The sequence below is a fragment of the Bicyclus anynana genome, chromosome 26 (genome assembly GCF_947172395.1).
Source record: "Bicyclus anynana chromosome 26, ilBicAnyn1.1, whole genome shotgun sequence".
Classification (NCBI taxonomy): Eukaryota; Metazoa; Arthropoda; class Insecta; order Lepidoptera; family Nymphalidae; genus Bicyclus; species Bicyclus anynana.
In genome coordinates this window covers 2,099,156-2,116,534 of record NC_069108.1, presented here as the reverse complement: position 1 = coordinate 2,116,534, position 17,379 = coordinate 2,099,156, and the positions used below count along the sequence as shown (strand labels likewise).

General features: G+C 39.0%; 2 protein-coding genes across 2 annotated transcripts; both read left to right on the top strand.

Moving 5' to 3' along the window:
* The first annotated feature begins 1,189 nt into the window (after positions 1-1,189).
* LOC128199612 (uncharacterized) lies at positions 1,190-2,065 on the top strand. Its single transcript, XM_052889842.1, has one exon. The coding sequence runs from the start codon at positions 1,190-1,192 to the stop codon at positions 2,063-2,065; it is 876 nt and encodes a 291-aa protein (XP_052745802.1).
* A 2,990-nt stretch (positions 2,066-5,055) lies between these two features.
* LOC112050557 (uncharacterized) lies at positions 5,056-7,443 on the top strand. The gene is made up of 2 exons (XM_024088847.2): positions 5,056-5,565; positions 6,569-7,443. Exons 1-2 carry the CDS (start codon positions 5,433-5,435, stop codon positions 7,441-7,443), a joined length of 1,008 nt encoding a protein of 335 aa, XP_023944615.2. The 5' UTR covers positions 5,056-5,432.
* The last annotated feature ends 9,936 nt before the right edge of the window (positions 7,444-17,379 follow it).

Genomic DNA, 17,379 nt, shown 5'->3' with positions numbered 1-17,379 from the left:
ATGTTAATATTTTATGGACTGACGAAGCATTGTTTACGCGCGTAGGAATTTACAATAGTAAAAATGAACATTTTTGGTCCTTGAGTAATCCACACGTCATTAAAAGCAGTTACCATCAAGAACGATTCAGTATAAATGTATGGGCCGGTATAATTGGCAATGTCATCGTGGGTCCTATTATTGAAGGTAGATTAACGGGCGCAACCTACCTGGATATGCTTAGTGGAGTCATAGAGGAGATGTTAGATGATGTGCCACTAAACCTAATACGCAACTATTACTATCAACACGATGGTGCTCCGCCTCATTACGCAAGTGATGTGCGCAATTTCTTGAACAATAAGTACGGTAACCAATGGATTGGACGCGGAGGCCCGGTACCGTGGCCAGCTAGGTCTCCAGACTTAACCCCACTTGATTTTTACTTGTGGGGTGAAATTAAGAGACGTGTCTATGTGGAAGAGGCACAAAGTGTTGATAATCTGCGTGACAAAATAAGTGCAGCCTTTAATGATATTAAAAGTGACACAGAAACACTTAATTTAATAAAAAACAATTTAGGCAAACGTGCCCGTTTGTGTGTTCAACGAAATGGCCTACATTTTGAGCAACTTTTAAAATATTCATAAATAAACTAAATACGTACTTAGACAATATTAATGATTAACCTGCCTGCAATTACTTATCATCTAAGTAATTGTGTTTTTCGTGTTAAATTGTTATCATAACTTTTTAAAAATATCTAATAATAAAAGACACTACGTACTTTACCCATCTTCTTAGTTAGTTTTTAATAATTGATGAGTGATCGCTAGACACTAGGTTAGTCGTGTAGGTACTTGAGCCCAGCTGATCGCATCGCGTCGAACGAGAACCGCACCGGGCGGCGAGAGAGCATTGAACTTGATTTTTAGGTAAGTGCCTACAGCATATTAGACTCATATCTTACCTACTAGTACTCTACCTACAATGTACAGTGCCCTTGAGTTTTTAAGAATTAGGATTTCATTGGGAATTTTTCAAATCCTTGTAACTTAAAAACTACCATGATTTATGCAATTATTTTCAAATTGTATTTTTATTTTGCTTTTTAAATTTAAAATTCAAAATAATGAAAGTCTATGAAAATTAACCCTGTATAATAGGGACCACATTTACCCTATACTGGTGACCCCTAAAAGGACAGAAAATGAGTGATAGCAGCGCAGATTCGACGAACACAAAGCGACCCGACGGCCACGTTACAAAGCGGGCGAAGAAAAAAGTGGGCGTTTCATCGGATGACGTCGGCAAACGTATCAAAGTGCCGATGTTTTCATCGGAGGATCCAGAGTTATGGTTCGCCTTACTAGAAGGGCAACTGGACAGCGCCGGTATCACCGATGATCAAACAAGGTTTGCACACGTAACAAATAATTTAGATATCACTTTCGCTAAAATTGTGAAAGATATTATTATAAATCCGCCCTCTCTTAACCGATACGAAAAAGTCAAGACCGAATTAATAAAAAGACTATCCGCCTCACACGAAGTAAGAGTCAGGCAACTCCTAATGCACGAAGAGTTAGGAGACAGAAAACCATCACAGTTTGCACGGCACCTCCAAGACCTGGCTGGTTCGAACATTCCGGAGGAGTTTTTGAAAACAATTTGGTGTAGCCGGCTTCCGAAACACGTGCAGACAGTTCTGGCTACGCAGCCATCACAGTCGTTGGACCAACTTTTGGACCTTGCGGACCGCGTGCACGAGATAACCGCAGCGAAAGACGTAGCAGCTACTACCACGTCGCAGACCAACTCACCAAGTGTGCACGCCGAGATCGCAGAACTTCGGAAAATGGTCGAGCGACTATCTGCAAAACTGGAGGAACGCAGCGACAGATCGAGAACTTCAACGCGAAGAGGAACTAACCATCGAGCGTCGTCACGTAGTGGATCGCGCTCAGCTTCCAGCTACAGAAGATACCCGGTATGCTGGTACCATGCGAAGTTTGGTCAAGACGCAAAGAAATGCCAGAAGCCCTGCGACTATCAGCGTTCGGGAAATGCCACGGGCAATCACTAATGGCGACAGATGATTGCCCTACCACCTCTGGTCGCCTCTTTGTTACCGATCGCGCGACGAAAGCACAGTTCCTCGTGGACACTGGAAGTGACCTCTGCGTTTTCCCCCGGTCGAATCTCAAGGAGCGCCGAGCACCGGCGGGTTACACACTGGTTGCAGCGAATGGTTCCACCATAAACACATATGGGTACACACACCTAAACTTGGACCTGGGACTTCGTCGAACTTATCCGTGGCGTTTTATAGTGGCGGACGTAACTAAACCAATTATAGGCGTAGATTTTTTAATTCATTATAGTATTATCGTAGACTGTAAGAATAAAATGTTGCATGATAATTTAACATCTCTTACCTCTGCAGGACGTACAGCTATGAATTGTGATGTTTTATCTGTTAAGGTACTCACTGGGGAATCGCCGTACCATTTAATTCTGTCACGTGATTACCCAGACTTTACACGCCCAGCAGGTACACATCGCACAATACCGCATAACACCAAACATCATATTCGCACTACACCCGGCCCACCAGTAACTTGTTCACCTAGACGTTTAGCTCCCGATAAATTGAAAATAGCGAAGGCTGAGTTCGAGGCAATGCTCGCCAATGGTACAGCGAGACCTTCGGACAGCCCTTGGTCGTCCCCGCTTCACCTGGCCCCGAAGAAGGACAACGGTTGGCGGCTCTGTGGGGACTACCGGAGGCTGAACGCAAGGACTATCCCAGATAGGTATCCAATCCGGCACATACATGACTTTGCCCACAGCATCGCTGGCTGCCAGATCTTCAGCACCATCGATCTGGCAAAAGCTTACAACCAGATACCTGTCAGCGAGGAAGACATACCTAAAACTTCAATTTCAAGTCCGATAGGTATGTTCGAGTTCCCCTTCATGTCCTTCGGGCTTCGTAACGCAGGCCAAACCTTTCAAAGGTTCGTCGACGAAATGATGCGCGGACTGGACTTCGTCTACTGTTATCTCGACGACTTCCTAATTTTCAGCAGGAATGCAGCCGAGCACGAAGACCACCTACGTCAGGTATTTAATCGTCTTCGCCAATATGGAATGACAATCAACGTGTCTAATTGCGTATTTGGAGTTCCCGAAGTAACTTTTTCGGGTTATAAAATTTCCAAGAGCGGGACTAAGCCATTAGAAACGAAGATACAAGCCATACGAGACTTCCCTCCACCTAGGGACGTTAAAGCACTGAGGCGCTTTCTAGGCATGGCCAATTTTTATAGACGCTTCTTGCCAAACGCGGCTCTGATCCAAGCACCTCTCAATGCTCTCCTTACGGGAACGAGCAAAGGTTCCACCCCCATCCACCTTACAGGTGAGACATTAAGGTCATTCGAAGCTACAAAAGACAGCCTCTCAAATGCAGCCCTCCTTGCACATCCGGACTGCAGAGCTAAATTAGCATTAGTCACTGATGCTTCAGACTTGGCTATAGGGGCGGTCTTACAGCAGCAACATGATGATGTGTGGCAACCCCTTGCTTTCTTTTCCCGAAAATTAAGCCCATCCCAGCAGAAGTACTCACCATACGACCGTGAGCTCCTCGCGATTTATGAAAGTATCAAGTATTTTCAGCACATGGTCGAAGCTAGGCATTTTACGGTCTATACAGATCACAGACCAATATGTTTCGCCTTCCACGAAAGGAAGAAGAATTGTTCCCCTAGACAGTTTCGTCATTTAGATTTTATTTCGCAGTTCACGACGGACATAAGGCATATATCAGGGAAAGACAACGTTGTCGCTGACACCTTATCTCGCGTCGATGAACTGGCATCTCCAATCTCTTTGACTGACTTAGCCATGGCTCAAGATAAAGACCCAGAACTGACTCAGTACCTCAACAGCGAAGAATCTTCTCTTCGTCTGAAAAAGATGAATATACCTGGCTGTCGCGTACCTCTGTACTGTGATGTCAGTACAACGACGACCAGGCCATTTGTCACAAAAGACTTCCGTAAGCGAGTCTTCCAAAGTTTACACTCACTAAGTCACCCCGGAGCCTCTGCAACCGCCAAGTTGGTAGCCGAGAGATTTGTATGGCCTGGTGTAAGAAAGAACTGTCGCGAGTGGAGCAAAACTTGTTTAGCATGCCAAAGGTCAAAGGTCTCTCGACAAGTTTCTTCTCCAATTGGAACATTTGACCTTCCCCGTGCACGTTTCCAATCCGTGCATATTGACCTAATCGGCCCTCTCGCGGTGTCGCAGGGAAATAAGTATTGTCTTACTGCCATTGACCGATTCACCCGATGGCCTGAGGTGATACCTATCCCCGACATCACTGCGGAAACCGTGGCAAAAGCTTTGATCTCCGGATGGATTTCCCGTTTTGGCGTCATGGAGAGCATCCTGACAGATCGAGGTGGGCAATTCCAGTCAGCTCTGTTCCAGTACCTAGCTAAAATGGTTGGATTCCGTCACAAGCGCACCACCAGCTATAATCCAGCTTGTAATGGAATTATAGAACGCTTCCACAGACAGCTTAAGGCGTCCATCACCTGCCATGCTGATCACAACGGGACAGAAGTCTTGCCTTTGGTGCTACTTGGCATTCGCAGCGCGTTCTAAGAGGACTTAAAACCTCTTCTGCCGAGTTGGTATATGGCGAACCCCTCAGGCTTCCAGGTGAGTTTTTTGACCCCTGCACGCCCTGTACAACAGATATGTCTGATTTCACAGCGCGCCTCAGATCCTTCGTAGGTAAGTTAAAACCTGTCCCCGCTTCACGGCACAGCAAAAATAATATTTTTGTATTTAAAGGGCTCGCGACCGCCGAATACGTCTTCCTTCGTGAGGACGCTTCGCGTTCGCCTCTCCAGACAGCTTACAGCGGCCCTCATAAAGTTATCTCACGAGGAGATAAAACTTTTACACTTTTAGCTTGTGCTTGTAGCTCGCTGCATCGACGTTTTAAGGCCGGCGCCCACTGCCGGCACGGCACGGCATGTCATGGCAAAGGATTTCAATACTAATTAAATTATTTTGAATCTTATTTCAATAAGTTTAGAATTTACGTTACCTTATTTTGATACCACGATGCCGCGACGTGCCGCAGGATGACGCGACACGCCGCAGGATGCGGCGGTATGACGTGGCACGCCATTGCATCCCGTGAGACATATGGGTCATTTTTGGATCGAGGAATTATGATTGCTAGCTAGTTGAAATAAGGTTGAAACTTGTGCAGCATTTCGATGGGGCGCATTCCGGTCGGTGCGCGGGGGCAAGGGAGGAGAAAACGCACTGGCGCGCGCGATTTTTTCTCTCACACTGACTGAGCGTGGCAAGTAAATTAGCACGTGCGTACGCGATACAGTAAATTACTTCACGTAAAATACGGGAAAATGGATGAAGAGAAATTGATTAATCTGGTTCGTTCGCATGAGTGTATATACGATGTCTCCTCTCGTTTCTACATGGATCAACATATGAAAAGGAACGCATGGCAGAAAATTGCAGAAGAAATGAATAAAACCCGTAAGTTATTTTTTTACTTATTTATTGTCAGAAATAGAAACTAACATCTATTAACAATTTCATTTTGCCAGTACACGTTACCAACATTAGAAAAATATTCCGTGAAACAATCTCTTACAACCATCCCTTCCAGATTATTGAAAACTGTATCATTGGTTCTATCGATTGCATTATTAGTATTAGAGCCAAGTGCCTCCATAGAATGATCATCAATGATAAAGTTATGCAAACACGTGCTTGCTAGTATAATGTTGTTTACGTACTTTGGTTGAACTTTTATACCTTTTTGAAATAGTTCAAATCTTTCTTGTAACATTCCAAAAGCATTTTCTACAATACGCCGTGCTCGACTTAAGCGATAATTGAATATCCTTTTTTTTTCATCATTTAAAAGATGTGAGGGGTATGGTCTCATAATATTTTTTGTTAGTGGAAAGGCTTCATCAGCAACAAATACGTGGGGTAATTTTTGAGTTGAATGTGGTAAAGCTTTTTTCGGTGGTATGCTTAAAAAACCATTACGTAGTTTCGAACCAAATTTGGAGCTTTGAAGTATACCGCCATCGCTATTTCGACCATATGCTCCGACATCTACAATCACAAATTTGTATTTTGCATCCACGACAGCTAATAAAACGATGCTAAAGAACTTCTTGTAGTTGATATACATACTTCCACTGTTATTAGGAGCTCTAATCTTGAAATGCTTACCATCTATGGCCCCAATGCAGTTAGGAAAATTCCAAAATTTATCAAAGTCGGTTGCAATTGACTGCCATTGTTGGCTCGTGGGTTTCGGCAATGCAGTAGATCTTAATACAGTAAATATTGCTTGACAGGTTTCGTGGACTATTTTACGCACAGTAGTGAATCCCATACGATAGCTAAAAGCTAAAGACTTAAAAGAAGCTCCTGGTATTAGATACCTGTAACAAAACAAAAAAAAACATTAGTAGACGACTTAAAAGCGTGTGTTATTTAAAATACTTCATTCTTGTTACAGATGAAGAATGTCAGAAGGCATGGAGCTGCCTTCGTAACAATTATAGAAAAGCCTTAAAAAACAGGGTGTCCAAAAGCGGTGACGCTGCCAAAAAGAGGCGACCAATTAAATTTGAAAAGGAACTTGAATTTCTGCAAAAGTTTTTTCAAGACAGACCTCAGCTCTCAAATTTAGACTCTTCTTCCGACGATACACAGCTTTCCGAAGATACGCAGAATATCGAAAATACACAACCTCCCAAAACAGCATCAACTGTTAATTTTCCCGAAGCACAATCGCCTGTATCTCAAATGTCGTGTTCATCCCATGCATCAGATTCTAGACCAGCTAGACATGTTCGTCAGCGATCATACATGTCATCGCAAACACAGTATACAGAAACAACAGCAGAAATATTAAAAAAATACATTGAAAACCAAAAGAAGGAACAACATCCTATGGAGATATATTTTCAAGCAATGGCGGCAACAGCGAAGACTTTGTCACCAAAATTACAAGCTGAAATAAAACGCGATGTTTTACGTATTGTTACTGATGCAGAAATAAAGCATTTGGAAAATGTGGAGTTAAGTTCAGTTGTGCAGCGAAGTCGTCCTTCGACATCAAGTTCAGGATTCGATATTTCAAATGAATTTCATTCATCTCAGCAATACGCACCAACTTCTGTTGCCAGAACCCATAATACAACTATCGAAAGAAGAAATCCTTTACACAATTTTTCTTCATTTAATAAGCCCGAACAACAATATAACACCGAACCAAACTATGGTACTACTCATATAGAATACATACCTACTCCTATATCCAGACATCAACATAATAGTGATATATATGACAATAACTCCAATATTCAATTGCCGGATTATGAAAACTAAATTTTTTATAATACTTTCGCTTTTTATCATACTGTACTGTAGGTACATTTGTGATCATAGATAGCTGATTATAAAAATAAACAATTACTAAATAAATCAAGACTTTTATTTTAATATTAGTAAACGCTCCGTGGTGTCACACACTGCTCAAAAATTTGTTAGGTTATTCTGCTAAACTGTTTCAACCGAAGTGGTTAAGTTTATCTTGCCTAATTCTATGCCCCATCGCATGCAATATGTAATATGCACTAACCTTAGACATACAGACAATCTCTCTGTAACAGGTATAGGCGATCGAAAATTAGTTTTGATTTTCTTTATATGCGATTTTAGCAAATCACTTAACTTTTCAAATTTTTCATAGTCCATTCTGTAATAATCATAGAATTTTCGGATGTCGTATCTCAAATCATTAAATAAGTTGCTGAATTCACCATTTGTAGATCTTGTTCTCCATAAATTATGCACCCAGAGTTGTCTGTTCGTCAAATTAGCAGTTCTTATTTGTCTCTCTTCATCTTCAGCTAGAAGTGCTATTAATACTAAATCCCAGTCAACCATAACGACACAACAAAATGTTCTTTTGCGACACAACCAACTTCGAATACGCGCGGAGCAAAACTAACCAGAGTGGCTGGGCTTTCAGCAGGATGCGGAACACCGCGGGATGCCATTGCACGCCGCGGGATGCCACTGCACGCCGCAGGATGCCATTGCATGCCGCGGGATGCTCTGCCGTGTCATGCCACGCCGTGCCGGCAGTGGGCGCCGGCCCTTAGCGAACTTTAGGTAATTAACTACTTTATTACATTATTACATCGCGAAAGATTTACGTTTTCCATTGTAATTAATAAATAGTTCGTTTTGATTTTATTATATTGTTATTATTTGTGTTTTAATTTATTGGTTTTGTTATACTTAGTTAAAATTTTATATTAGGTATATTAGATTTCGTTTGTTATTAGGTATTAATAATAGCTAATTAATTATCATTTTACGATAACACTGCTGCCTTAACTATAAGGTAAAATCACAACACCGAAATGATTTAAAATAATAAAATATGGTTGTTATTAAAAAAATAATAATTGTATAAGTACACAATTTACATGTACCTACAATCATCGACCTTAACTAGGTCTCTTGGGAGGGAGTGATGTGGGCTACTCTCGCCCATATCATATTATATTATGTAATATTTAAAATATTAGCGCGCGGCATTAGTGTGCGTAGTCATGTACGAGGCGACACACACACGCGCAAGCCGCGAGCGGTACGCGCGGCCGATCGCCCGCCGCCCGGCTGACAGTCCGCACGAGTACCTACGCTCTGCTGCAGTCGGCGACAAATTATATTTAATTTAGTATTTGTGTAATCTTGTTCTATAAAATAAAAATACCACATTTACCCTATATAGGTAATAAACTGTTTCAAACTATTGACATATACTATTTGGATATTTGTGACTAGTTCAACTGCACTGACAAATATTTCAAAATAGGCAGGTAACAATAGTAAATGCAGGCCTAAAGTTTAAGTTAAAAGTCCATATTCAAAGAAATGTTCACATTTTTGTAGGTTATGTGTCACAGTAAAATGAATGTCATTTGAGGGTCGATGCACAGCAGCTCGGCAAACTCCTCAGAGTTGAGTGACCCCGACTCCTTGAGGTATGGTTCCTACTGTTAACGCCAATATTATTTCATATTTGATGATCGCTTCAAACTGTGTCAATTTGATTTAAGCACCTATAGCTGGTCTTATAAGACGCAGTTTCGCTCGACACGCAGTCATCATTCGCATCAAATTCTTTAATTGTCACAAATGCATGGCAGTGACCGACTGACCTTCGCCGCTAACCGTCGCATTTTTTGAACCCGCACCAAATTTAAAGAATTTAACCAGCTCCGCGCCGCTGTACCTGTACCAAATCAAACTCAAGTGTGGTCATTTGCTGCATGAGAAAAGAAGACCTACCAATCGAACGAGCACTAACAAACACGTCGAAAGGTAAGATTAGCTATAGAATGCTATTTGAATTTACACAGTAAAGCGATCGCATATTTGAAGCATAATATAGGTATTACATAACCCCACCCGCTTAAAAATCGTTTTAGGTACTATTTACACGTGCCTAAACACCTACGATTTCAGGGAGTTAGAGTCACATGGTACAGCCCCCAGGTGAGGGTCGACGCGGAATCGGTACTCATGTCCTACCACCAGAATGGCATTCTTGGCATTGGCATTCTTATTCAATACGTTGTAGACAATGCTGATATTAATGTAAATACGCTAGACGGCAATAACACGCTCCACATAATGGGTACTATTCGAATTGTTACTCCAAAACATTCAGTTTTACTAGAAGAACCTATGCCACGAATAAAATAATCTCTTTCAGCAAACCTTGCATTTTAAAATACGTAAAACTTGGCAACGTCATAAATATAAGGATGCTTATAAAGGACACATTTTTAAGATCTATTTCTTTATCAACCCATATTCGGCTCACTGCTGAGCTCAAGTCACCTCTCAGAATGAGAGGTGACTTGAGCACCATAACATCAACAGGAACATAGCTGGCCCAATGCGGTTTGGCAGTTCTGGTATGCAGGTTTCCTCACGATGTTTTCCTTCGCCAACAATTCAACTGAAAAGTTGGAGGTACATGCCCCGGACCGGACCCGAACCCAAACCCCCGGAATCGGAGGCAGAGGTCATATCCACTGGGCTATCACTGACTCATCAACGATCGACCTGGCGTGAGCGCACTAACATCTGCGTGAACGACCAGCTGGAGACTGAACGAAATGCAGGTTCGCATTTTGCGATGCCTGATCCCGCAACGGCAGCCAGCCAGATTGCTGACATGCCAATACCATCTTCTTCAATTGAATTAACTATTAATAAAATAAATATTATTTACCCCGTAAATATGTAATTTTTGAACACATGTTCTTTAAACATTTTTAACTAATTTATGGAAAATAACCTTTATAATTGAGGTTAATAATATTAACAGAATTAGGAGCTCTTGAAGAAAAAAGAACAAAGATTACAGATTTGACACTGTTCTTCGACGATCTGTTTGATAGTGTAAACGGAAGCTTCAGCCAAGTTTAAAATTGCAAAAGATCTGCTGTTAACCCATCGTCACCACTTCATAAATTAGATTATAGTTTACAATACTAAAATCTATGAAATTTATAAATGCAAAAAACCAAGGAGTAGTGCCACCTTTGATCTACGAGTAGTTGGATAAAACAATTGAAATCACAAAAAGAATTACAAAACAATTATCTCGTATTGGTGTTAACTCTCTATTATATGATTACTCTCTATACGCAATTTTAATCAGGACCCTCTCGAAAACTTCTTTGGGGAAATTCGGGCTCGTGGCCATAGTATGCCTGCCTACAGCATCTACTTTTGTAGCTGCATATAAATGTTGATTAATATTAATATTATTGCATCACCACATTCAGTTGGTTCTAATTGCGAAAAAGATGATAGAGTTTGTCTTCAGTCTTTAAGACATCTATTGATGGAAGAAGAGGAACACAATACTGAATGTGATGGTGTAGATAGTGAGAATCAAAATAGTGAGTAACTACTGAAGAAATTCCTCCCAATGACAATACAGAACTAGATGCTAATCATCTAAGTATTGAATTTTTAAATATTCCCAGGAGCTTTGTTAGACAGGAGGTCACACAAGGTCACACAAGGACAGAAGGTCTAACAAAGCTCCTGTAGACGTAGACAAAAGTGCAGCAATATTGGGTGGATAGCACAGCTAGCTAAGAGAAATATATACAAAAACTCTGCCGTTATCAGCACATAGTAATTGTAATATACTTTTTACTATTACTTAATTCCTATTAGCTACACCAGAGCAGTCAGGTTGTCTTTCGACATTGGCCTCCTCCAGACTTTGCCACTTAGCTCGGTCTCTACTCTCTAGCTTTTCTTCGTCATCCTTTCGGCAGGTTGTCTTCCCGTCTTTTATGTGGTCGTCCTTGCGTCATTTTCCCATCTCTAGGGTACCATTGTACGACCTCTTTAGACGATTTTTCTTTTGAGGACTTGACCACATGTCCAGTTCAGCGCCACTTTAGCCTTTTTACAACGCTATGTATGATACAATGTTTTTAGGGAGTGCAAAACAACACGGGAACTTCATTATCCGCCTGAACCACTCTACGCTCTAGATGACATGAAATAGACTTAAATGCAGTTAGGAGAGTAGATTACCTTTTTTTTTAAAAACGATCGCCTACAGTACAAATAGTGATGGAAAAAATTTACAATGATGACAGCCTGCCCAATTTTACGACAAGTGTTCACAACACAAGTTGCTAAAGAAATTAGGTTTTAAATATTCAAAACAAAATCGTAAAATTATGCTTATTGACCGACCAGAAGTATTTAAATGAGATGGCAAAGTTCAGAAGAGAAGGAAAAAAATATATCACTTGGATGAAGTGGGTCAATGAATGAAGGTAAGGTATAGATAAATTATTAAATATGTAATTTTATTAACCATCATCATTATTATCAGAATATTTTAACAGCCCACAAGGCCAGGCCCCCTCCATAGGAGAGGGGAGATTGTAGAATCTGTACCTGTGCCAAAGGACATTATTAAAATTTGCCCCAAACTGTACAAACTTATCATATTTTCACAATTTAATTACAATACCAAAAGAATTTTATTCAATCATGTAGTTTGCTTAGCAGTCTCTAAAAATATCAAAAACACTAGAATTTAAATAGATTATTCACGTTCTTATCAAGTGACTGATGTCAAATTAACGCCAGACGACAATGTAAGACTACGGATTGGCGTTATTGGATAACGCGTCATACCATTCAAGACAAAAGGAGACTATACAGAATAATGCATCCAAGAAGGCAACCATTCAATATACACTATGAAAACAATGAAACAAAGGCACAACTATTATATAAAATTAAAAAAGAGAAATATAAATATGAGTCTTATGTTGTACTTGTTATTGTTGTAACGGCTAAGGAGATCAATGTAACAATATTAATGCTACCACCATGCACTGCAAACTAAACTCAATTGAGTTGATATTGGCTCAGGTGAAAGATTATAGAAGCTACTCGTAGCTTCAAAAAAACATTTCAAATGGCCGAGTTAAAAAGAATGCTGCCGAAAGCGTTTGTAATAGAGTTAATCGGAACACAATGACAACTGACAATGTTAACTGTCATTGTCATCTTGTCATGTCATGGACAATGACAACCATTGCTCTCTCTTGTATGACGGTTGCGCTGTGCACAGCGTTAAAAGTATTATTAACCATTTAGTGTGATATTAATAAAATAGTAAAAAGAAATAAAATAATTTTACTATAACAAAACCAATAACAATACAGCTTTAAAACAAGTAATTAGAAAAATTGTGAGAACCATGTAATAAAAGAAGAACGCAAAATGTCACATTTAGAACTTAATGGACGAGACCAGTGAGCGCTACCTCGTTTATGTTGGCGATACTTCGTCTTCATATGATTCAGATTAAATGCTAGATTTAAGGTTAATAAGTGATCTATTTATTCACTACAAATAAATTGCATCCGTACTAAGAACAAGAAGAGCTCAAAATTAGAGGATTGGTCATCCTTCATTGCCATTTTTACTAGTTTGACAAGGGACATGACATACATAACTGACGCGGTCAAGTTACACTACATCCCCTCAAGCCTTTCGAACGAAGTTTTAAGTATGGTCTCCCATTTACAAATCACGGACGATAATTGTAACGTGGCCCTGGATATCTTAACCAGGCGCTACGAGAATAGGCGCGTCTTAATAGATCGATTTGTAGAAATAATTCTTGACCTCCGATCTATGAGGAATTTCAGTTCAATCGGGGTCTACAAAATTTTAAATTACCACAAATAGCAATGGAAAAAATTAACAATGATGACAGCCTGCCCAATTTTACGACTAAGTGACAAGTTGCTAAAGAAATTAGGTTTTAAATATTCCAAATAAAATCGTAAAATTATGCTTATTGACCGACCAGAAGTTGCAATATGGCGTCAGAAATATTTAAATGAGATGGCAAAGTTCAGAAGAGAAGGAAAAAAATATACCACTTGAATAAAGCATGGGTCAATGAATGAAGGTAAGGTATAAATTACTAAATACGTAATTATTAACCATCATCGTCATTATCAGACTATTTTAACAGCCTACAAGGCCAGGACTCCCTCCATAGGAGAAGGGACATGTAGAATCTGTACCTGTACCAAAGGACATTATTAAAATTTGCCCCAAACTGTACAAACTTATCATATTTTAACAATTTAATTACAATACCAAAAGAATTTTATTCAACCATGTAGTTTGCTTAGCAGTCTCTAAAAATATCAAAAACACTAGAATTTAAATAGATGCGTTATTGGATAACGCGTCATACCATTCAAGACAAAAGGAGACTATACTGAATCATTCATCCAAGAAGGCAACTATTCAAGCCTGGATAAAAGAAAAAAAATATACATGATCAAAATAATGAAACAAAGGCACAACTATTATTAAAAATTAAAAAATACAAGTATAAATATAAGTCTTATGTTGTAGACGTAACGGCCAAGGAGACCAATGTAACAGTATGAAGGCTACCACCATACATTGCAAACTTAACCCAATTGAGTTGATATTGGCTCAGGTGAAAGGTTATATATGAGTAGCTTGTAAAAATAGAACATTTCAAATGCCCGAGTTGAAAAGAATGCTACCGGAAGCTTTTGTAATAGAGTAAATCGGAACACAATGACAGCTGACATTGTCAACTGTCATTGTCATCTTGTCATGTCATGGACAATGACAACCATTGCTCTCTCTTGCCTGACGGTTGCGCTGTGCACAGCGTTAAAAGTATTATTAACCATTTAGTGTGATATTAATAAAATAGTAAAAAGAAATAAAATAATTTTATTATAACAAAACCAATAACAATACAGCTTTAAAACAAGTAATTAGAAAAATTGTGAGAACCATGTAATAAAAGAAGAACGCAAAATGTCACATTTAGAACTTAATGGACGAGACCAGTGAGCGCTACCTCGTTTATGTTGGCGATACTTCGTCTTCATATGATTCAGATTAAATGCTAGATTTAAGGTGAATAAGTGATCTATTTATTCACTACAAATAAATGGCATCCGTACTAAAAACAAGAAGAGCTCAAAATTAGAGGATTGGTCATCCTTCATTGCCATTTTTACTAGTTTGACAAGGGACATGACATACATAACTGACGCGGTCAAGTTACACTACATCCCCTCAAGCCTTTCGAACGAGGTTTTAAGTATGGTCTCCCATTTACATATCACGGACGATAATTTTAACGTGGCCCTGGATATCTTAACCAGGCGCTACGAGAATAGGCGCGTCTTAATAGATCGATTTGTAGAAATAATTCTTGACCTCCGATCTATGAGGAATTTCAGTTCAATCGGGGTCTACAAAATTTTAAATTACCACAAATAGCAATGGAAAAAATTAACAATGATGACAGCTTGCCCAATTTTACGACAAGTGACAAGTTGCTAAAGAAATTAGGTTTTAAATATTCCAAACTAAATCGTAAAATTATGCTTATTGACCGACCAGAAGTTGCAATATGGCATTAGAAATATTTAAATGAGATGACAAAGTTCAGAAGAGAAGGAAAAAAATATATCACTTGGATGAAGCACGGGTCAATGAATGAAGGTAAGGTATAAATTACTAAATATGTAATTATTAACCATCATCGTCATTATCAGACTATTTTAACAGCCCACAAGGTCAGGCACCCTCCATAGGAGAAGGGACATTGTAGAATCTGTACCTGTACCAAAGGACATTATTAAAATTTGCCCCAGACTGTACAAACATATCATATTTTAACAATTTAATTACAATACCAAAAGATTTTTATTCAATCATGTAGTTTGTATAGCAGTATCTAAAAATACCAAAAACACTAGAATTTAAATAGATTTTTCATGTTCTTATCCAGTGACTGATGTCAAATTAACGCCGGACGACATTGTATGACTAGGATCGGCGTTTTTGGATAACGCGTCATACCATTCAAGACAAAAAGGAGACTATACAGAATAATGCATACAAGAAGGCAGCCATTCAAACCTGGATGAAAGTAAAAAATATGCACTATCAAAACAATGAAGCAAAGGCACAACTGTTATAAAAAAATAAAAAGAGACGTACAAATATGAGTCTTATGTTGTAGACGTAACGGCCAAGGAGAGCAATGTAACAATATTAAGCCATACATTGCAGACTTAACCCAATTGAGTTGGTATTGGCTCAGGTGAAAGATTATATACAAGAAGAATGTAAAAATATAACATTTAAAATAGCCGAGTTCAATAAAAAGCTTTCAAGCAAGTAATTGGCAGAATTGTAAGAACCAAGTAATAAAAGAAGAACACAGAATGTCACATTCAGATAACTTAATAGACGAGACCAGTGAGCGCTTCCTTGTTTATGTTGGTGATACTTCGTCGATATATGATTCAAATTAAATGCTAGATTTAAGGTTAATAAGTGATCTATTTATTCACTACTAATAATTGGAATCCGTACTAAAAACCAAAATCACCGATATATTGTGTGCGCGTGTGTGTGTGTAGCTGCCGCACCGATGACTGTTCTGCCCAAGATAGAGTTGCCACACTTCAGCTTAAAATTAGAGATTTGATCATCCTTCATTGCCATTTTTATTAGTTTCAAAAAATTCAAAATTCAAAATTCATTTATTTCAAGTAGGCTCAGTTTACAAGCACTTTTGACACGTCAGTTGACTATTTGTAAAGATTCTACCACCGGTTCGGAAGGCAGGTTCTGCTGAGAAGATACCGGCAAGAAACTCAACAGTTGCTCTTTTGAAAAAGTCATACAGTATTACAATTTACATTTGATAACAATTAAATTACAATTTCTTATAGTTTTATTTCCTGTGTGAAGGTGGAAGCTGATCCAATGGCCTCCAAGCACCTTTGTCGTTAAGGAACTCATCAATAGTGTAGTAACCTTGACTAAGTAAATGTTTTTTAACACATTGCTTAAAGTTGTGCATTGGCAAGTCCATCACAGTCTTGGGGATCTTGTTATAGAAGAGTACACCCAAACCCACAAAAGATTTTTTAACTCTTTGGAGACGATATGCAGAAATAACTAACTTATGCCCGTGTCTAGTAAGACGTGGGTTTAGATCTCCTTTTCGTTTGTACAAATTAATATTTTGTCTCACATAAACTATACTGTTATATATATACTGACAGGCTACTGTTAAAATGCCTATTTCTTTAAACTTTTGACGAAGGGACTCGCGTGATTTTAGTTGATATATTGCTCGAATTGCTCTTTTTTGAAGTACAAATATAGAATGTATATCAGCAGCCTTGCCCCACAACAAAATACCGTAAGACATTACGCTGTGAAAGTACGCAAAATAAACAAGTCTAGCTGTATCAACATCAGTAAACTGTCTTATTTTTCTCACTGCAAAAGCAGCTGAGCTGAGTTTACCTGACAGTTTTTCTATATGAGCACCCCACTGAAGTTTAGAATCCAAGGTCACTCCCAGGAAAACTGTGGAATTCTCTATTTCTAGTGTTTCACCATTGATCATTATAGACTTATCTAATTTTATAACATTTGGTAATGAAAACTCAATACATTTAGTTTTCTTTGCATTTAAAAGTAAGTTGTTAACAGTGAACCAATGCGACACATGCGATATGGCACGGTTTACATCGTCGGAATTATCTTTACTTCTGTCACTCTTAAAAATTAGGGATGTGTCGTCAGCAAACAGTACTATCTCACAGATGCCGCTAACATGGTGTGGTAAATCGTTTATGTACACTAGGAATAGAAAAG